At 34.1% G+C, this 23628-nt stretch overlaps 1 protein-coding gene across 9 annotated transcripts in view; it reads right to left on the bottom strand.

Moving 5' to 3' along the window:
- LOC141459341 (multiple PDZ domain protein-like) overlaps window positions 1-19161 on the bottom strand; it is a 111695-nt gene extending 92534 nt beyond the window's left edge. For 6 of the 9 annotated variants that reach the window (XM_074138328.1, XM_074138330.1, XM_074138331.1 and 3 more), the window contains exons 1-4: window positions 18796-19157; window positions 16415-16788; window positions 16213-16332; window positions 14088-14203 (exon numbers count right to left, since the gene is read on the bottom strand). In XM_074138328.1, coding sequence (XP_073994429.1) covers window positions 14088-14203; window positions 16213-16332; window positions 16415-16788; window positions 18796-18823 — 638 coding nt within the window. In that variant the 5' untranslated portion in view covers window positions 18824-19157. Of the gene's footprint in view, window positions 1-294; window positions 453-14087; window positions 14204-16212; window positions 16333-16414; window positions 16789-18795 lie in introns of those variants that run through there. The other 3 variants (XR_012461447.1, XR_012461448.1, XM_074138334.1) reach the window with 2 other exon arrangements.
- Window positions 19162-23628: the final 4467 nt, after the last annotated feature.

Genomic DNA, 23628 nt, shown 5'->3' with positions numbered 1-23628 from the left:
GAACGACAAATATATCTTAATTTGTTTTTTTTTTTTTTCTTAAATGTGTGAGAAACGATTTGATAAGGTTTTTAACCAAGCGATATTGTGTGTTGAGGACAACGAGGCATAGATCGATATGTTTGTAGCGACCAGGCAGCCCAATTCAGTCAACAAATACCAAAGCTAATTTCCCTAAACTAAATAGGTTAAATACAAATTCTGCAAATTTTCATATGAAATTAGAGCTTCCAAATATTAACTTTTGGGGATGGAAGAAATTGGAAGAATTTCTACAAAGACACCTTTGCTTACCATAGCCAGGAGAAATAACCGCCCTCTGTTTAAGCAGAGGACATTAAATGATAGATATGATGAACTGTATCATATGATTAGTGGACAAGGTCGGCAAAGAATACGGGCAGACATAGTGGGCGTTCGGGTCTCGCGACATGACTGAAGCCACAGCGGCTCTCAGGACGCTTCCAGTGGTCTCACCACCAACTAACAAGAGCTTGACCCACACTCACACACAGCAAGTGGCCGGTCAATATGTGCCACTCTATACTTCCTCACCAAATACATTTCTCACGTCCCGCTTGTTGTAGGATCGTAGTTATTTATTGGGGGTGAGTAATCAAAAAACAAATTAACCCACCCTGGGCGTTTTACTTTCTCCTGCTCTAAATATGAGAAGGAATTGTTTTCGTGCAGTTTTTGAATTAGATTTTTCTCTGGAAACATTCGTTTTGAGGTCCCCTGAATCCGAGAAAAACGGTTATTCCCAATTGGTCTGAGTTTGTGTATGCACGGTAACTCAAAAACGAAATACTGCGTAAATTTCAAACTTGATGTTTAGGTGCGACAGAGAATGTCACAATAAGGTTTTGATCAAAATCGGAAGTCACACTTAACTGAAAGATTTTCCACAGAACAGTTTTTTAAGATTTGTCGAAAATGGCCCCTATGATTTTCTTTGTGCTTCAATTTGTTATAAATTGATCTAAATCATTTATTTGAAACATTTCAAGAAGAATTCGATTAAGAGCACTTCTGGGAGAGGGAAGTGATTAAACTTTCTTCTAAATTGTCATTTCTGTTCATTTTACTGGCTTCCCACCTGAATAATATTAATAATTAAATGTGAGACGACATTTCCACACGATAAAAATCGGTTGACAGGACGTGCCATTTAAACGAACAGCATTTTTTGTATTTTATAATTATCTCTCAATCGGCTCCTACAATTTTTATTTAAACTTCAAATAGGGATTACAGACACATGATTTTACAACTTTTATTTAAAAAAAACGGAAATTTAACTGAGGGTACATTTTTTTGAGAGTAAGAGGGCACATTCCACTTAAAGTGATAAGGACAAAATGTGATTCAATCGTTCGGAGTTCGAAGAAAATATGAGTTGAACATTGAGAATAGTTGATTTTGGGAATATTGAGATGCGGAATCAATTGATTGACCGCACCTCAATATTCCCAAAATCATCAATTTTTTTTCAACGGTCGAAAATCAAAAGTACCGTTGAGAATAGTAGTAAGGTAAAGTCGTGTGAGAGTTCACACCAAATCGTTTTACTTTTACTTGGGGGAAAGAGGGAGTATATAAACCGAGGAGATTTTCTATTTTGAGTTTTAACCGGAAATTCACGTGCGGTTGTTAATAACCCACGAGCTTTTAAGCAATTATAAGTAAATCATTAAAACAATTTGTGGATAAAAAAATTCAATAAAAGATTGATTTTGAATTTTACTTGGTCCACTGAACCCTCAGGGTGATCTGGTGAGTCTGTATGCAGAGTTCCAGTCTCCTGAGATGTATATGATGCACCATTTACGTTTGTTGCATTGCAATCGGAAGTTAGGAATTCTGAAGCTGTTATTAAGAAGCTCCCGGGTGTAATCGAAAAAGCTGTTTTATAAATATGCGTGGGATCTTTTTTTTTTTGAAAACTTTCACTTAATTACGGATTGATTCATCGAACCTTTTTTTCTACGAGTATATGTCGTATATGTCACAATATAACTTACAAGAAACTAACTAAAGTCTGCGTTTGAGCTGTCTTACTTTAATGAGTGTTAAAAACTAAAACATACGTCTATTTATGATAAAGTGAGATACTCCTATCCCACTTGAAATTTTTCTAAAGCTTGTCGTGGATCAGCTTCGGCTAAAACCATCGCGTCAAACGTCCGCGGTCACTCTGCCATACTCTTTCTTTCATAGAGTGGAACCAACTATTGAGGATTAGCGGCCTTCCTGATCCCCGAGGCCATCACCTGCCAAATAACTACGCTCTCAATGGAAACCCCGGGAGAGAAGAAAGGGATAATGCCTTTCCAAAGCCCCAAACGGAGGATATGCCCAGCTTCAACTTCAAGTCGTGAATTTGGCGAGAAACTCACTCAATGTTCGGACATACACACAACTTTCTCTTACTCCAGCTTTTCCAGTAATTCTTATTGGCGATTTTCTTAAAAATAAAAAGTTAATCACTAAAAAGAATTGGTGGGGTTTACACTTCAAGTTTTTGCTGGCTTTTATGAATGGATGAAACAGTCCGGTAGCGAGCCCTTAGGTCTTTCGAACTCTTCTTCCTTATCAATGATTGAAATAAAAAAAAAAAACCATAGGCTTATGGCAGAACATCTAGTGATACTCCTTAAAAAAAAACTTACAGTTTAAAATGTTAAGTATAAGGGTTGATTAAACGCCAAAAGGTACACAAATCAGCTAGTACCCAACATTTCATTCATGCTTAGTTGATGTAATTTAAGTAATTTTGCTGCATTAACTTTTCTTTCACATTTTTTAGAATTTATTAGATGTCACAGACCCTTACGCTGGCCATTTTCATCTACAAAATATTTGTTCAAGTAGCACTGTAGATTGAATGTAATATCTATTTATCTATAATAATCAAACTATTAATTACAGGTTAAAAAGAAAACGTTATAAAAAATAAAAAAAATTATGAGGCTAAAAAATTCAAAAACTTTTTTTAAAAAATGCTTACATCAACATATCAATGATTTTGTTTATTTTATTTATTTCTTTTATTTTTAATAAAAATCGTCTGTTTAAGTTCGTTCTTCGATTAAAGTAATTGTTATTTTATGAACGACAATTCATTAATGTAAATAGGTTCACCCATTGATAATTTTAACGATTGCAGTACTTCCTCTTAGTAGATGTAAGAGCATGATGGGACTTCACAGCCACATAGAGGAGCTTTAATCACTTCTTCGTGCTCAATTTTATCAAAATCGGACTAAGCTTTGTAGAAATATTGGTAATAATAGTTTTAGAAAGGGCCTTATTTGGGTGGGGCAAACTTCCCTCCTTATGAGGCATAGCGTCGAGACTTTTAAAGTGCACATCTGTACAAAATTTCGATTCGAATGACACTTCATTCATGAAATTCGGTTCACGTGTCGATAATTTGAAACGATTGCTATACTTCCCCTTAACAAGTGTAAGAGCTGATCGTCGCTTTATTGTTACGTAGGGGAGCCCTAACCCTATCATCCTACCAAATTCTATCAAAATCGGGCCAAGATTTACAGAGTAATTAGTAACAATAATTTTGGAGGGGGCCTTACATTAAGGGGGCTAACTCCTCTCCCATTCGATGTACAGCGTCGCGACCCCCAAAAGGCACATCTACATAAAATTCCGAATCGAATGACACCTCATTCATGAAAATCGGTTCGCGCGTTTAGGCGCTACGTTGTTTACAAAAAAGGTAACAAGAAGAAGAAGAACAACAACAAGAAGAACAAGAACATTTTCTGAAAATGCCGTTTTTGCTCATTTTCAGCAACGTATTTCTCGAAATCTATTAGATCTAGGTGATGTAAAAAAATTACAGTTATAAAGGATGGTTTGGAGTAAGATTTAAAGAAAATTTGGGAATTTTATCTTTTATAGAAAAAGAGAAAAAAATGGTCAAAGTTGGGTGTTTTTCAACGTTACGCTTTTTCGTGCAGTTTTTGATGGTCAACCCTTATACAACTGTCCTACCGGACAGTTTTAATAAAGCTACGAAAAGCGTTTTTAGCCGTGGTCCAGTCACTACCGAAATACACAGATCAATAAACCAAATCTTTTCTACTAACTTGAAATTCTAGCAATGCTTTAATGTCTTTAATACATGCATAAAATTAAATTATATAGGTTAGGTCACTTTAGAGGAAAGTTTAACATTCCATCTTGCATCAGAGTTCACAATTTTAAAGTTCGATTTTTCCGTGATTTTAGACCAAGTAATCACATATATCTAACTTCATAAACACACTCTTTCGTATCAGAGGACCTCAAAAATGTATCTTAGGTGAAATTAAAAAGTTGACACGACTCCGATTCTTCCTCTTATCCAAGAGTAAAAAAATTTATGTTCTCTCATTACAGACGACACTGTCCATCACCGGACAGTGAGCTGTAAGAAGCTCCTAGGAAGAGAAAATCTAAGAGGTAAGTAGCTGGATTCGAACCCGGGACCTTCGCGTAGGAATCCAGTACGCTAACCGCATAGCCAATCCCTTCCCTATATTGTTGTTATTATTATTGCTCTTCTAATCTCAGATATCTGGGATGTAATAACAATGTATATTACCATATACATATAATCTATTTAGATATAATATAATATTTATTATATTTATAATAATGTATAATGCCAAATATATTATTTATTTATTAATAACTGTTTAGATACAAATGTATACAACAGTGTATACCAGCCAAATATATTATTATTATTAATATTATTATTATTGGCACCTAGAAATCAGCAGACAATAAGCCATGTGCTCAAGATCACCGCTTTTTGCAGTTGGATGCACATATTACGATCCTATCTCAGGGCTGCTATACTGGTGTGTAGTTACAACTTATTACGTTAAAGCAACAATGCTATTAGTTGCCGAAAGTACTACAGGCACTTCTCAGACAGTCCTTGTTTCCCACACCTATAACCCCTTCAAACCTTAGTAATCATACTTTTTTCCCCCCGAAACTTGAAGGAGGCAGCCAGAGTTAGCAAAAGCGAACGCCATCATCACTACCGACCGCCGGTCCTTATCATGCAGCAGAACGTCAGATCGACTGAGTTGTGCTGTTCTGTCCGTGAGCCCCTTCGGTCGTAGTACAACTGTATCTCTCGCACTTAAGCACAGACTGAGTCTTATATTGTGGTAGTAAGTGCCGTTAATTATCGTTGTTAACTTCTAATGGATAATTTTGACCACTTGGTGTTGACAATAAAGGCTAATTAACAGTGGCAACCGTCGCACCATCTTATTAGGTGCTTTATAGTTTCTGGCTTTCAACGACATAGTCTATATTGACTACTTTGCATTCCAGGTACCATAATTATGAACTTCTCGTAATTCCTGGTGCGGTTAACTTGGTTCTAGATAGCTGTAATAAAACCCTCCGTCTCTGCAAACAAATCTCCATATAAGAGCTTAGCGTAAGACGCCGTTAGTCAGCTTATGATATACTCGAGTCATGTAATTGCTGGCCGTGAAACTACATGCTTTCCTTATCTTGATCCTACAGGAATCCCCAGCAGATGCCTCCCTATTACGCCATTCAAATGTACTTCATGATATCAGCTACACATAATACGCCTTTCTGCTACAAAATTTTCTTGGCGCCATCTTGGAATTATCTCTGCAATTATCTAACTTGTGCATGACACAGTTCCTTAATATCAGCCAAAATTCTTCCCTCTTCGGTTCTCCGAACCGTCAGTCTGACATTGCTGGCATACATAAGATGTTTGCACTTATTTGTCATATGTACCAGTATAGTATACTGTAAATTCTCTGTAAATTATTATATCGATATGTGTTAATAGTCAGAATAGTATGTGTTACTAATAGAATAGTATTAAAGCCACTAAGTTTTTGAGAAATTAAGAGAGCCACTTCGAGAAATCCCTTTTCATCTCCAGATGAACAATGTTTCTAGTGTTACTAATATCATATTAGTAGTTGTTAGCTAAAAAAGGGAGAATAAAGTTTGTACATACTTTTGAGAATGTTATATTAAAGGCTACCTGAGGGAGAGTATATTTTAATTTTATCTTGGAGAAACCTTGCAATTCAAATGAGTTCGTTTACTGTAAATGTTCCCTCGTTTATAAAACATTTGTTTGATTTTATTTCATTATTCACATGATAATTAAACCTCAAAGGTTAATTTTATTTAATTTTGTTTGGACTCTTGATTATTAGAAAAACGATTTTTTTTTTATTTTTGTCGTACTATGGCCATTTTCTGTTTTTAATCAAATTTCACTCGTAAGGCCAAGGCTAGCAAACAATAAAAAACATCATTTGTATTTGCTCACCTTTCATTTCGATTTTTATTTATATTTTGAGATTTAAATTGTAAAGGAGCCAATATTAACGGACAGTCTCATTACCGTAGAAACATAAACATATGGTTGCTAAGGTGTTATCCCAGCTGTGTATTTTTATTGATTTTGTTTTTTTTAAATATTTTATTAATTTTTGTTATTAATTTTTTCTAATTAAGTTTCCGATTTCTCTTATGTCCTTCCGTCCCTTATTTATTTTATTTTCCTTCCTGTTAATCTAGGGTTTCGTGTGCACCCCAAATAGAGAAAAACGACGTGGCGCTTAACTTTTATGATAAATTTCTCTTCTTTCTCTAACCCACTTCCTTCTTCACTGAGCGATGGCGGGCACTACTGCGTCTTCATGTAGAGGGCGTAACACTAGCTTGTTGAATCCCTAGGTATTTGTAGGTTTCGCACGACCTTTTCTGACCTCCTGACTGTTAATACCCGGCACTTCTCCAACACAAAAATTATCTTGGTATCAGTGAAGAAGACCTGCACCACAAATCTTGCAGTATCACAGGGGACGGAGGGTATAGTTTTAACTAGTCCATTAAAGACTGGAATTTAGAATCCATGGAAGCATTCCCTTTAACTTGTTTGGAAAGGAGTTCATTGCTAGGCAAAACAACAAGGGGCTCAATGAATCCCTTAGAATAAACTATCTATGAATTCTAATTGATGGGCTAACTTTATCATCAGCTGTCCACGTACAATGCTTGTATGCCACTGAGTCGTAACCTTCTCAAAAAATTGAGCCAGGCCTGAGTTCACTTTGTATGTAGCTAACTTCCAGTAACCATAAGAGTGACACAAAACCCAACCATTCTGTCCAGATATTCCTTGCAGCTCTAATCTACAACCTTTCTGCTCCTCATACAAAATCTAGTTTTGGCCAATATGCCACTTAACTTTAGTCGCTAAACAGGATATTTAAAGTTTTTAGAACGTCTGCAAACAGATTATTGGACGGTAAAATGATAGATTAAACCTTTTCTTTATCTCAAATAACAAGTACGTCTTCCCCTCAGACAAGAAAGATGAAATCTCTTCAGGGTGATTTATGAAATGATTGATCAATTTCAGTGGGCAAGAGTGCACATTTCTCAGAGTTTTTCAGCTCGTCCAGGGGGTTTGTATCAAAAGCCATACTTCCCATATTCCTCATAGCTTACCTCTCTCGACTGAATCCAAAATGCTCCTTTCTTGTGAGACACCGATTCAGCCCAAATGGAAGTTCGGTACATTGTAAGGGTAAGATATACTTCCTGCTACAAAATCAGTTTTCTTGGCGGTCAGCAGTAAATATACTGCTTTCGTCGCGACAGTCGACGTCCCTACAAGAGCAAAACATTTTGCAACATGTCCACTGAATATTATGTGAATTTTAATTTAATAAATATTAATTTATGTGAATTTTGCACATAAAGAGGCTGAATGGTCCTCTCGTAATGGCCTCAAATTCTCTCAAAACTAAATGCATGGTTTTTTACAGAAAATGTCAACTACCAGCTAATAGCTTCGTTTGAATGGAACTGTGGAACCTTTATGCTTCAAGTTAAATTGGACCAAACAAGAAAAATGTCAGGAAAAATTAGATTTTCTTATTCTGTGAAACTGCTGAAGTTGATTTAGTTGTATTAAAACTTCACTAATAGAATATTTACTAGAATCCCAATAGATTATTCTTTTCACTAATAGAAATACATCAGAATTTTTTAAGAATGCATTAGACCTTTTTTGAATTTGCTATTAAATATTTTGAATAAGTTTTTCAGAGCGGCTTTAGAAAGAATTTTTCAACATACAACATAGAATCTTTTTGCAGCCAATACTTTTGATAATACTGATTGAAATGTAACTTGAGATCCCTATTTATACTCATACGCTTAGTGTATGGATTTATTACCTGATCCGGCGGAATACTTAGAGTTACGATAGAATACTTACTTTTGAAATCTAAGAGAGAAGCATACACATGGTGCCGTAAATCAAGATATTTTATTTTTGGATTGTGACTAACTTAAATAAGTTAGGGAACTATTGGAATAAACAATCGCAGTACTTAAGGGGTCTATTTTTACTGTTGTAGACCTCAAGATAGTTCAAATCAAACACTTTCGTAACTCTTGATTTTAAAGTTGTCAGAGTGGAATACCTTCAGGAACACCAAGAGCTTTGAACAAATGACTGTCTACTCTCTACTGCGGGGATAGACCTCTCTGTTTATAAGATTCTACCAGGTAGTGGATAGCAGGGGTGTAAGCCAATAATACCTGTAGATCCATAAGTATTTACAGTAACATCAAATGTACTGTGAAATAGCTTGTCAAGATTTTAAAAGAAAGGAGCACTGTGTAGATAGATACATCTTCACTTTTAGTCTTTTGTCAATTAGTGACTGTTTTACGCACCTTTTTCTTCTTGTCGCTTTACCATTGAGTCCTGTATATGGCTTCACAATTCTTTTTTTTTAATGATTTAAGGCGCGTCAACATTTAAGGTAATTGTCGCCCGGAGCCTTTTTCAGTGTACTGCCGGACTCCGGGCAGTGTTCTCTCGTTACAGACAACACTGTCCATCACCGGACGGACAGTGAGCTGTAAGAAGCTCCTAGGAAGAGAAAATCTAAGGGTCAGCAGCTGGATTCGAACCCGGGGCCTCCGTGTGGGAATCCAATACGCTAACCGCATAGCTAATCCCTTCCCTCAGAAGAGAGATTCAGAATTCTTAATTTTGAAATTGTTTCCATCCGAAGAAGAGGGATTAACATTGCGAATACTGCTTCCCAAGAATCAGCACTTGATGGATGTACCTATGAAAGTTCAGAGCGAATTTCTTCAGTATATAGTAATAAGTTGGCACGACTGTCAATTTTGAATGGAAGTTTGATTCTTTTAACAGTCCACTAACGTGAGAAATGCTGCGAGCTACCTATCTAATTTGGATTCAACCCTGTCTCGTAAATCCTCGTCATTTTTATGAAGACACAGAAAAACTGCAATCTCCTGGTAAAAAAAAAAAAAAACTTCAGAACTACTGTTAACACATGCAGAAAGGATGTACAGTCGAGCCTCCCATAAAGATTACACTCTCACTAGCGGCCACCTCCATTTAAGGACAGTTTTTGGATTTCCCCGTTTTACTTTCTATATAAAAGAAACGGTCACTCTACCTAGCGACCGCGGATATTGATTTTGGGGAACGGATTATATGTTTCACCTCCCACCAACGACCAACTTATTATTAAAAGTTCGTTTGACGCGGTGATAAAAACAATTATCCCCTCTCAAGTTTTTCTTTTTGTCTGTTTTTTTCTAAAGTTTCCTATATAAGCGCATACATATTGTACCATTTAATTCATTTTTCAATATTACTTTGGACGAACAATATTATTTTTTCCGATATGTCTCCCAAACGAAAGTGGTTAAATCTAGAAGAGAAAATAAATGTGTTGGAAGATTTTGCAAAAACCAAATCGTGCCATCGTCAACTTACCGAAAGGTTTGTTCTATTTTTCAAACCCGACACTGTGCGTAAATGTTTTTTGACAACACGATTTTCGTCTGACTTTGAAGAGCATTCATCAGGTGATGATTCTGCTGAACATGAACTGCTGGATTTGCTGAACGCATTCACCTGTGATATGAGTGTTCAGGAATATTTATCAATCGAGGATCAAATTGCAATCTGCAATTCCTCGACAGATGTGCAGGATTACATAGCTGAAAAATTTGCCAACGCTGAAGAAACCATTAGATGACGAAGCAGAAAGTGAATGTTCGGGAAATGATGATACAGACGAAAACATCCCAAAAAATTATAATTAAGCACTTGAAATGATTAGTTCGCTGAAAAAATCTATAAAAAAAGAAAATCACACAACCATTTTGCAAGTAATGAGTGAAGTGCAATGTGAATTCGAAAAACAATACGCATTGAAAAAACAAAACGGCTTGCAAAAAAAAATTAGTGATTATTTTTACAATGTTGAGGAGTGATATAGTAAAAGTGCGTCTGTCCATTAAGTTTAGCAAAAATTTACCGTTCATAAAGTAATAAAAAAGTTAAAAGTGGATAAAAAGTGCAATGTAAAATTATACTGCTATTTGTTTTTATGATTTTTATATACTGTGGCTACAAAAAGTATTTGCACACCTACGATTTTTGTTATTTCCAAAAGGCAAATGAAATAAATTATATCGTACTGTCTTATATCTTTTTATTAGTCATTTTTGATACATATTTTATAGAAAAAATTATTTAATTATATTTATGTTTGCCAAAAAAAATTAAAAACTACATTTTAAAACACAAAAAGTATTTGCACACATCTTGATTCTATATAAAATTTAATAAAAAAAATAATTTTAATATTTAGTATTTAATCCCTGGGCTTCTATTATAGCCTTGAGTCTGTTAGGCATCGAACAAATTAATGGTTTAATATCATCAAGGCTTATTTTATCCCATTCCTCTAGTAAAGCCTTTTTCAGTGAATCTTTATTAGAAATTGTATGTTTTCGTATTCTAACGTGTAGCATTTGCCAAATATGTTCAATGATGTTCACATCTGGAGATTGAGGAGGTGTGTGAAGTCTCCTTGGCACATTATAGAGCATCCACTCCTCTGTAACTCTCGCTGTGTGTTTCGGATCATTGTCGTGTTGGAATAAAAATGAATTTTCCATACCCAACTTACGAACACTTTGGCCCAAATTTTGGCGCAGAATATCTACATACATTCGAGCATTCATATTTTTTTCAATAAACACAAGTTTACCCACACCTTTTGCAGAAACACAGCCCCAAACCATCACGTTGCCTCCCCCATGTTTCACTGTCGGAATTATATTTTGATTTTTAAATTCCTCATTTACCTTTCGCCAAACATATTGCCGGCCATCACTTCCAAAAATGTTATATTTACTTTCGTCAGTGAAGAGCACATTCTCCCAAAATTCTATTGACTTGCCTGAATATTTCTTTGCGAACTCTAGTCTTTTTTTTCTATTCTTCTCACTAATGAATGGCTTTTTCCTAACAGTTCTACCGTAATAATTTGTCAAGTGCAAAACATTCCTTATAGTGCTTTCACTCACTCGCTGAGATGTTGTCGCGACCATATTCGCCAACTCGCCCGCACTTGTGAATGGATTGGCCCTTACCTGACGAACAATGCCTCTTCTTTGTCTTTCATTTAACACTTTAGGTCTACCGGTTCTTCGTTTATTTTCAATAGTTCCCCTATCTTCGTACCTTTTAATGATGTATCGCACCGTGGACATGTTCATATTTAAGATACTAGCGATTTGCCGATAACTTTTTTTGTTATTCCGCAATTTAATTACCTTAAAGCGAATTGTGTTTGAAATTTCTGCTGTTTTTGCCATGTTAATCTTGCTAACAACTGAATTGGAACCAAAACATAATTATTTCTAATTTAAAATTTTAAATCAACCTTTGAACGGATTTATTAATTAAACAAACAAGAATATTGTTTGGTGTGCAAATACTTTTTGTGTTTTAAAATGTAGTTTTTAATTTTTTTTGGCAAACATAAATATAATTAAATAATTTTTTCTATAAAATATGTATCTAAAATGACTAACAAAAAAATATAAGACAGTACGATATAATTTATTTCATTTGCCTTTTGGAAATAACAAAAATCGTAGGTGTGCAAATACTTTTTGTAGCCACTGTAATTATCAGAGAAATGTTTAAATAAAATATTATTTTTTAGTATGATGATAATTTTACCATAAATTATTATTGTTATGAATAAATGTGACGATTATTAAAAAAATTATTAAATAAGTCAATAATATGTAGTTTTTTGATAAATTTTTTGGATAATTAAGAAAAATTTGATGCATATCATATAGCTAAATAATTATGCAATTATTTACTTTTTAAATCTATTAATAATAAACAATTTTTAAACAGATGTTTGGAAAAAAAACCCATATATTTTCATTATGAAAGTTGCCTACCTCCTTCTAACGACACCACCAAACAGCGGCCACTTTGCTTTCCCCCGCCAGTGTCCGTTATTGAGAGGTGCGACTGTAGATACAAACAGTTACAGTAAGATAATAAGAATTTAACCATACTTATCTCACTTAAGCTCTGAAAACAAAGTCAAGAAAATAGAAACAGCTTTTGCTCACGCTTACACTCCATAGAAGTCAAGCATTTTTTTTCCTATTTGATGTAGTAAAATTTTCAACTATAATTTTTTAAAAATGTTTCTGGTTGTAGTACACTATCGGCTCTAAGATAGGAAAAGAGTGGCAGCAGGGAGGTACAGGCAAAGGCGAGGTTTGATATTTCGGTAAGCGTATGTAGGCTTGCTTCAGGATTATACATTTCCAAAAAATGTAAGGAATCACATGGGAGCCAAACCCGAGGGGAATGAGAATCTGTGCTAGTCGGGTGATGGGTCCGAAAGGCAATCATCTGGGTCCAAACATCTGAACCAGTCAGTTCAATGCGTTTATTTTGGCATCACAAGAGAGTCACAGCAGGTCCTTCAACTGTCGGAGTGCCTATCACTTCTGTATTTATCTCCTTTACAAAAACTTACACTTTAAAAAGTTAAGTATAAGAGTTGATTAAACGCCAAAAGGAACACAAATCAGCTAGTAGCCAACATTTCATTCATGCTTAATTGATATCATTTAAGTAATTTTAACTGTTAACTGCAATAACTTTTCAATAATATTTATTAGAATTTATTAGATGCCACAAACCCTTATACTGGCCAGTTTATTCACAATAATTTTTTTTGTTATACTAATGATAAAATGTAAATTACATCTTCATAAAGAAATTGGCACTTTATTTCAACTCTATTCCAAATTATTCTTCTAATTTGTCTTTATTATGCCCTTTATTCTGAGTAATCACATACTCATGCTCATTAAAACAGAAAAAGACATACAGTTGGTTACTGTTTAAATTTGAATCACGGAGTTAAAACAAAATTTGAATCTTCAATTCGTCTTACAGAAGATACGAGAGCACAAATGACACACAGTTAACAACAAATAAATTATTCAGCAATAATCATTCATCTCTCAATTGTAATTTACTGAAGTCCCTTTAATTGAGAACTTGTAGTAAAATACTTTAATAATTAGCTGTCCCACAAATATGCATATATCTTTATCTATTTTATAATAATACATATAAATAAAATTTTGGGAAGAACACCTAGATTAAGAATGTAATTGAAGAGAACTATATTATTTAATATTACACAAGATTAATTATTTCCTATTATTTTAACTCTTGACAACTACATAAAGTAAAGTAACAATTTAATCGGAAAACGAACAAAAACCGACGATTTTTATTTAAAATAAATAAATAAAATAACAAAATCATTGACGTATGTTGGTCTAAGCATTAAAGAAAACTTTTTGTATTTTTCTGATTTTTTCTAACTTTTTTCTTTTAAACCTGTGATTAATAGTTCAATTATATTAAAGTAAAGTAAAGTAATCGCATATTTCTTCAGGCGGGGATTAACGTCCAACTACCAATGAGGTGTCATGAACTGGGGCGGAAGCTCATACTTTACTATAAATAATATTTTTTTAACAAATAAAAAGTAGTCATATGCGGAATTCGAACTAGTGATCTCCCAATTACAAAGCCACTCTCTTGACCACTAGACCAACACCCTAATACATAATACATAATAAGAAAGTAATACCTTCCAGCTATGCCGTTCGCTTGTATTTCCTGAATGAAGATACCTAATTCTCCTTTCTCTTCGCTCCGCAATCCAACCACACTAAATCCAAGGCTGCAGCCTTCCGGCTTAAAGAGCTGCAATTTTAAAAAATTACCATTTAAGTGCCAAGGAAAATACGATGAGGTCTGTCCTATGAACAGACATAAATCCTGTGTTTTAAGAGTTAAATGTCCTGCGTTTTGTATGACAGAGGAATGTATGGCTGCCAAGGTTATTGTTTAACTTGAAATCTGCATTTATGCAAACTTATTTTTATAATATAATTTCTATCTATCTAAAAAAGTATTAAAACTCGGTCACTGGCCATTGCCAAACTGGATTAAATATTCATTTAGGGTTGTTTAGTCCGTGAAAATGGCCTGAAATCTCACACAAAAATGTAAGCATATACTGTTGATCACATCAGTGAGTGAGTTCATTAAAACTGTCCGGTAGGACAGTTGTATAAGGGTTGATCGTCAAAAACTGCACGAAAAAGCGTAACGTTGAAAAACACCCAACTTTGACAATTTTTTTTCTCTTTTCCTATAAAAGATAAAATTCCCAAATTTTCTTTAAAATATAGGTAAAATCCTCCTTTGTAACTGTAATTTTTTTGCAACAACCTAGATCTAATAGATTTCGAGAAAAAAGTTGCCGAAAATGAGCAAAAACGGCATTTTCAAAAAATGTTCTTGTTCTTCTTCTTGTTCTTGTTATCTTTTTTGTAAACAACGTAGCGTCATTCGATTCAGAAATTTATGTAGATGTGTCTTTTGGGGGTCACGACGCTGTAAATCGAATATGAGAGGAGTTAGCCCCATGTATGTGAGGCCCTCTCAAAAATTATTATTACTAATAACTCTGTTAATCTTAGCCCGATTTTGATAAAATTTGGCAGGATGGAAGGGTTAGGGTCCCCTACGTACCATTAAAGCGACGTTCTGCTCTTACACCTATTAAAGGGAAGTTTTGCAGTCATTTAAAATTATCGTTTCGTGAACCTATTTTCCTGAATGAATTGTTATTTGGTTTAAAAAGTGAAGAAGATTTGCATTTTTATAGGTCTCTTTGCTGTGTGTCTTTAGTAGAGGGGTTTGCCCCACGCAGGTCAGGCCCTCTCTAAAACTATTATTACTAATATTTCTACAACCCTTAGTCCGATTTTGCTAAAGTTTAGCACGAAGAAGCGGTTAAAACTTCCCTACGTGTCTCTAAAGTGTCATCATGCTCTCACTCGTACTAAGAGGAAGTTCTGCAATCGTTCAAATTATCGACGTACGAACTGATTTAAATGAATGAATTGTCTTTCAGTTAAAAATTCTAGATACGGTAGATTCGGCTTTTTGGGGTCTCGATGGAATATACTTAGGAGGGGAGTTTGCCCCACGTAAATAAAGCCTCTAAAACGGTTATTAATAATAATTCTGTAAATCTTCGCCCGTCCTTGTTCAAATTAGGCAAGAAGAATTTAGAATTCATGACATTTAAGTGTCATCCTGCTCTTACACCTGCTAAGGGGAAGTATTTACAACCATGCAGTATTCGCATTTTAAATTCTCTGACATCTAGAACATTCTAAAAAATATGATACTAGAAGAATGAATGAAATGTTGGGTACTCGCTGATTTGTGTACCTTTTGGCGTTTAATCAACCCTTATACTTAACTTAAAACTGTAAGTTTTTGTTAAGGAGTTAACTAATAAACTCAACCAGCGGAACATTGTCGAGTTGGATTAAAAACACCATTATGGGCTTGTGGAGAGGTAATCATCTCGACACAGACATGAGTGCCCAGGCTGAAGTTCTGATGGTACAAGGACAAGCATTCTGGCTTATATCAAGAACAACAGAAGCACTTAACAGCAAGAAGTATTTGGCTGATCAATGCAAACATAATTTAGCCAACTTAACAGTTATTAGAAACATTCGCTTATCTTAGTGAAATGAGCAAAGCTGCTTAATTTAATTAAATCTTCACCGAAAAAGAGTGCCTCTTATTTACAACACGCATATATATCGCAGTGTAATCTCCATTAGACTACTATCAACATTTGAGTACCTGCAATGAAACGTTTTAAACAAAAAATGGAATCCCCTTACCTTAACAGTTAGAACCTCCCGTCCGTGCGAGGATTCCTCGATGGCTTTCTGGAACTCCAAGGCATAAGTACTAGTGGTAATCGGAGGTAACGAAGCGTCTTCTATGTTTGGACTGATGATCTATAACACAGACAGTGATTTAGCAGTCTGCACCATGTTCCCCTGCATAACAGTTGAAATAAATTTGACTGATTCCACTTACTGGCGGTGAGTTGGTCCCTCCAGAGGAACTGTTCGACAATTTTGCGACCGGAACTCTTTGGTCATCGATTTCGATAGTCCCAGTTGGCGAGATGTATTCGTCCACTTCAAAGATAGGCGGTGGAATGTTGAGTATCAGCTCACCGTTAGGTCGAATATCGAAGTCGACTGGCACAATAGATGGGTGCTCCTGAAGTTGTCTACTCAGTTCGCGCACCGAGTCCTGAATATTGACGATGTTCCGAAATATTGGATTCTCTAACAGCGTTATCAGGAACTTGAATTCACTGTTTGTCTGGCTTTGCAACTTTGTGTCGTCACTCTGTAAAATGACACTGTGAATATGCTCCAAAAGATGAAGGGCACTTGAGATATCTGCAATGTAAAAGCAACATAAAAGTAACGCAACTGAACTCCTCCCAAGTTAGTAATATGTAAAAATTGAATAGCTTTATGAAATTAACGGAAATTACAACCTCGCAGTCCTATTATTTTTTTTTCTACTTATTTAAGGCGCGTCAACATCTGAGGTTACTGGAGTTTTTCAGTGCTCTGCCGGTCTCTGGACAGTGTCCTCTCGTTACAGACAACACTTTCCATCACCGGACAGTGAGCTGTAAGAAGAGAAAATCTAAGGACCAGCAGCTGGATTCGAACCCGGGATTTCCGCTCTAATACACTAACTGCATAGCTAATCTCTTCTCTTCCTAATAATTATTATAATTGTTTGCCTGAGGAGAAAGACTAAGCCCGACGACGCTACCTATCCAAAGCCCCTCTGGGTCTGTGGGGGATTCCAAAAAAAAAAAAAAAACAAAGTGTCACCTAAGTTCAAGCTGGAGAACAAATGGAACAATAAACTTAGGGGAAACAACCTAAGCTCTTCCAATGTTCACCTGTTCCTGAAGACCCTGAATCTTATCTCCTCATAACCCAAACAATCCTTCATGAGATGGATAGGGAATTTTGCCTCTTCATCAAGGGAACAGACATGTTAATTATTAGAAGTGTCTCAATAAATATCAATGCCTAGTAAGGGATCCAACCGGTAGTCTAAAAGAGCCGTGAGGGGCACAATATCATCTTACTTTCTGAACCTCAATCAGAATTTTAGATCGCCGACAAACCACCTCCACAGAACTTAGGTTGCGAAGCCGTTCATTCTTCGAACCTTGCTCAAACCACGGACATTCGACCCTTGACTTTCCAACAAAAAAAACACTTGCTCTCTAGTTCCAACTTTAGAGAAAATATTTCATTTTTACGACTAAGAAAGTGCGCCGTGCACCGAATAAAAGAAAATTATCGGCTAGAGCTGATACGGACTAAGTGAAAGTGCAAAGTAAGTTTAAATGCCATCGTTCACTTCAATGTTTTCCACTTTATTTAATGCTTTACAGTCTGACAGAAAATGTGGGGCCGAACTTATCTTTCTAAAACTAAACTTGACTGCTGGATAACTGGGGTCATTTTTAATTATACAAAATTCAGAAGCGAAAGGTCGGAATTCAAAGGCCATCAGTTAACGGATTCAAGATGCATCTCATGCCTTTCACTGTTACTGAAAACTCAAAAGAACGGAATACCTCTTAGAAAACCGGAAATGCCTTTTCACCGCGATCGTGCATCTCAGAGTTTTGGGTAGTCAATACATTTTTCTGATTCCTCTATATTATTATTATTTTATTTTTGTAGAAGCGTATGGACTGTTTGTGAGAAGTTGGCTAGTGGGGGCCGATTGAGGTTTGAACTTCTGTTTACACCACCATCGTACACTCCTTGTTATCTACCACATAGTCTGAAAATGGTCAGCCAATAGTGTCTTTATACACAACCAGAACTTTTGCAATTGCTAAGAATTGACTACTTGAAATTGAACCAATGATAAATATATAATGTTTGTAAACATTAGACTTAGATTAGGGTGTACAAGGAGTGCAAAAGTCCAAATCCAAAGTGACCTCAAAGATCTATTGTGAATCTATCAAGTGTGCATTCGTTCATATAATGTAGGCGTCTCCATAAATTTAATGTGTGATAAGCTAGAATTGTTCTATGGGTTCCCTATACCCATAGAGTTACATATATAGTTAATGAAATGTCATTAACACATCTCTGAATCACAAAAGTATACCGTGTGAGTAAAGGTGCAGTTAGTGTAAGAGTTAAGGTTTCTGAAGAAATGGCTAATCCATTTCCCCAACGAAAGTAAACAGATGGGTTTAAATAGCTTGGAATTGCTGTAATAGAAAAATTGTCATTTTTTTTGCTAGACGCCACATTAAACTGACAGAAGTCATAATAGTAAATTCTGCCAAAATAATATTTGGTTTTGGGGACAAAGATCGACTACATCCATTCTGTTTGTTATATCTTTCTTACCTGAATTTAAAGGCATTGTGATCTGCATTGGGTACAAACAGGTGCTTCACACAACTTTCTAAGCAAGACCAATAAAAATATATATAAACACGGTGGGAAAAGATTTCCAAATTATTTTATATAATTATAATTAAATTTTGTTTCATAAAAACTCTAATTTCTTTTAATCAAACTAATTAACTTTATTAATATAGCACCAAATTTAATTATCGGGGAATTTACATTATACAAAACAGTATTGTTTTGAAATAAATTATTTGAATAATTTCTAGGGGAAAATGAACGAACTGTCCTTGACAGTTTTTGTCACTACACAAACTAAAGGACTTAAACGTTGAACTTAAAACCAGGAAACAACTTTCTGAGGATTATGTCTCAGCTGTTTCTTTTTGGTAAAACTAAAATTACCTTTATTTATCATGCTACAAAATAAAATTATTTCATTTAATTTCAATATCACATTTCAGGTATTAAATTAAAAACTGTATTTTTATTAATTAGGTTAGTGAATAAGAAACATTAGAAAATCAATTTTCATCTCAAATACTAAAGTAAAGTAATTCTCTATTTTTGTTTAACGGCTAACTACCTAATTCTCAAACTGCAACTACTGATTACAGTTTTTAAAATATTTTGTCCGGAGGGTGCCGGTTAAGGTTAAAAATTTGACTCTAATAATCACTATTTGTACATTTACATTGCTTTGACTGAAAACTTTTGGGGCACGGCTTGAGCTGACATGAAAAAGCTCAGAATTCAAATAGTTCAAAACTGGAGGTTTATAGACATGTCATTGCCATCAAGGAGTATTTTTTCACCATTATTCAAAGATTGATGTTTATCCAGCCTAAATGGGCGTTCTAGCTAATTATAGAGCCCAAATGTAATCACAAGACTCTCAGCAGTCACGTTGAAAATGCATTATGCCCTCATATATCTTACAATCAGGCATCATTTTTAACAGAAGTGCCTCGTCCAACGACTAATCTAGAATGCACCTTTTACTCTGAAATCCATAACAATGATGTTGAATTTTGTATCGACATATCTAAAAGGGGAACAAGAATTTAATAAAAAAAAAAAAGTAAAATTGAATTGATGATATTATAAAATTCTGGACTTTCGCATTTAAGAGTTTTGAATATTGAGAGGCAGGGCCGGATTTAGATGGAAAGAGGCCCTAGGCTATTCCACTTATAAGGCCCTTTCGCTTCTCATTTTTAAGTTTGTAAATTGCATGAGAAATTAAAAAAAATCACTACTGTGATGTATATCAATATGTTAAATGTTAATATATAATATGTTATGTTTTTAAAATAGTGTAATTTTAATTTTGCTAACAATTTGAATGTAGGCCCTTCTTGATCTTGAGGCCCTAGGCTGAAGCCTAGTTAGCCTACAGGAAAATCCGGACCTGCCTGAAACTATTCAAACTACAAAAATGCAATTTATGCAATTTATATTTCTCTATAGAACACGTTTCTCTATCATTCAGTAAAGAATTCATTGACATCAGATTAATAAAAAGAGAGACATGAAGGTTTGAAATTTAAACCCATTTAAAAACCTCTAAACTTTAACCATCAATATCTCTGTACCTATTCATACTACAAAAGTGCAAATTATGTAAGTCATACAGAAAACATTTCTCTGTCATTCGGTAAAGAAATCATTGAAATTGGACAAATACAAAGAGAGATATAAAGATTTGAAATTTGACGAAACCAAAAATTAACCCTAAATATCTCGTTAACTACTCAACAGATTTTTACGAAATTTTATACAATTATAGACAAAAATTGTCTCCATATACAGGTGAAATATAAACGAAATCCATTGAGTAGTTTTTGAGGTATTTGAAGTTAAAGATTTCACTGTTTCAAACGAAACGAAAATTTAACTCTTAATATCTCGTTAACTACTCTACAGATTTTTACGAAATTTTATACAATTATAAGCAAAAGTTGTCTCCATATACAGGTGAAATATAAACGAAATCCATCGAGCAGTTTTTGAGATATTTGAAGTTAAAGATTTCACTGTTTCAAACGAAACGAAAATTTAACTCTTAATATCTCGTTAACTACTCGACAGATTTTTACGAAATTTTATACAATTATAGACAAAAGTTGTCTCCATATACAGGTGAAATATAAACGAAATCCATCGAGCAGTTTTTGAGATATTTGAAGTTAAAGATTTCACTGTTTCAAACGAAACGAAAATTTAACTCTTAATATCTCGTTAACTACTCCACAGATTTTTACGAAATTTTATACAATTATAGACAAATGTTCTCTCCATGTACAGGTGAAATATAAACGAAATCCATCGAGCAGTTTTAGAGATATTTGAAGTTAAAGATTTTACTGTTTTAAGCGAAACGAAAATTTAATTCTTAATATCTGGTTAACTACTCGTCAGATTTTTACGAAATTTTATACAATTATAGACAAAAGTTGTCTCCATATACAGGTGAAATATAAACGAAATCCATCGAGCAGTTTTAGAGATATTTGAAGTTAAAAATTTTGCTGTTTTAAAAGAAACGAAAATTTAACTCTTAATATCTCGTTAACTACTCGTCTGATTTGTACGAAATTTTATACAATTATAGAGAGAAGTTGTCTCCATATACAGGTGAAATATAAACGAAATCCATCGAGCAGTTTTGGAGATATTTGAAGTTAAATATTTTACTGTTTCAAACGAAACGAAAATTTAACTCTTAATATCTCGTTAACTACTCGACAGATTTTTACGAAATTTTATACAATTATAGACAAATGTTGTCTCCATGTACAGTTGAAATATAAACTAAATCCAACGAGCAGTTTTTGAGATATTTGAAGTTGAAGATTTTACTGTTTTAAGCGAAACGAAAATTTAATTCTTAATATCTCGTTAACTACTCGTCAGATTTGTACGAAATTTTATACAATTATAGATAAAAGTTGTCTCCATATACAGATGAAATATAAACGAAATCCATCGCGTAGTTTTTCAGATATTTGAAGTTAAAGATTTTGCTGTTTTAAAAGAAACGAAAATTTAACTCTTAATATCTCATTAACGACGAGACAGATTTTTACGAAATTTTATACAATTATAGATAGAAGTTGTCTCCATATACAGGTGAAATATAAACGAAATCCATCGAGCAGTTTTGGAGATATTTGAAGTTAAAGATTTTACTGTTTCAAACGAAACGAAAATTTAACTCTTAATATCTCGTTAACTACTCGTCAGATTTGTACGAAATTTTATAAAATTATAGATAGAAGTTGTCTCCATATACAGGTGAAATTTAAACGAAATCCATCGAGAAGTTTTGGAGATATTTGAAGTTAAAGATTTTGCTGTTTAAAAAAAAACGAAAATTTAACTCTTAATATCTCCTTAACTACTGGATAGATTTTTACGAAATTTTATACAATTATAGACAAATGTTGTCTCCATGTACAGGTGAAATATAAACGAAATCCTTTGCGTAGTTTTTGGGATATTTGAAGTTTTATATTTCACTGTTTCAAATGAAACGAAAATTTAATTGTAAATATTATTATAAGTAACAAGAAGAACAAGAACAACAAGAAGAACAAGAACAAGAACATTTTTTGAAAAAGCCGTTTTTGCTCATTTTCGTTAACTTTTTTCTCGAAACCTATTAGATCTGGGTTGTTGCAAAAAAATTACAGTTATAAAGGAGGGTTTGCCCAATAATTTAAAGAAAATTTGGGAATTTTATCTTTTATAGAAAACGATAAAAAAATTGTCAAAGTTGGGTGTTTTTCAACGTTACGCTTTTTCGTGCAGTTTTTGATGATCAACCCTTATACAACTGTCCTACCGGACAGTTTTAATAAAATATAATTAAATAAATGAAAAGAGGTCCTACGCTATTCCACTTATAAGGGCTTTACACCCCCATTTTTAAGTTTGTAAATTACATGAGAAATAATAAAAAATTCACTACTGTGATCAATGTGTTAAATGTTAATATATAATATGTTATGTTTTTAAAATAGTAATTTTATTGTCGCTAACAATTTGAATGTAGAACCCTCTTGATCTTGAGGCCTTATGCTGAAGCCTAGTTAGCCTATAGGAAACTCCGGCCCTGTTGAGAGGTGAGATGTTCCAAATTTAAGTTTGTGTTTTAAATGAGGTTAAAATTCGACATTATATGTTTCCTCCTCTCAATTAATTTCAATCGTAGAATTAGTTATGGCATTTAATTGAAACAAATTTTATAGAGCTCTGGCATGACAAAATGATGTATTGCCTGACTAATTTGAATGTAATGAAAGATTGTTTCATTTCAACATTCTATATCACCCATTATTGTGTGATATGTTTGAAGGTACATATCTCTCTCGTTGTAGAGGGCACTGGATAGGCACGAGAGCACTTGAGATACTTAAGAAAGGGTGCGGGCGCTTAGGAATCTTTGGGAGTAGTCCCCCTAAAACTTTAACGTTGGAAATCACGTTAATGTTTCGAAACCATTCAAATATGCCTCTCTCAAATTTTACCTATAAAGAGAAATAGAAAAGGGATAACAACCACAAAATCATATTACGTAGATGATAAATTTATTCATTGTACCTTCTGTGGCACTTCATAGCAGTAATAAAACATAACTCAAAGCGCCCCTCACAATAGCTTTTAAGTAAACCTCATGGCTCCTGTTTACTCGAGGCTTTGCAATTTATTTTTAAGAAAAATTGAATGAAAATAATTTTTTAAAAATCAATTAAAGTAGATGGAAGCGAATGTAAGTATTTATATGTATTTTTGTCATCTGCCAAGTCATGACAGGTGACAACAATT

Source organism: Rhodnius prolixus, unplaced genomic scaffold (assembly GCF_049639745.1).
Source record: "Rhodnius prolixus isolate KJV_2025 unplaced genomic scaffold, Rpr scaffold_11, whole genome shotgun sequence".
NCBI classification, from domain to species: domain Eukaryota; kingdom Metazoa; phylum Arthropoda; class Insecta; order Hemiptera; family Reduviidae; genus Rhodnius; species Rhodnius prolixus.
The sequence above is the reverse complement of the archived record's forward strand: the minus strand, read 5'-3'. Positions and strand labels throughout refer to the sequence as shown.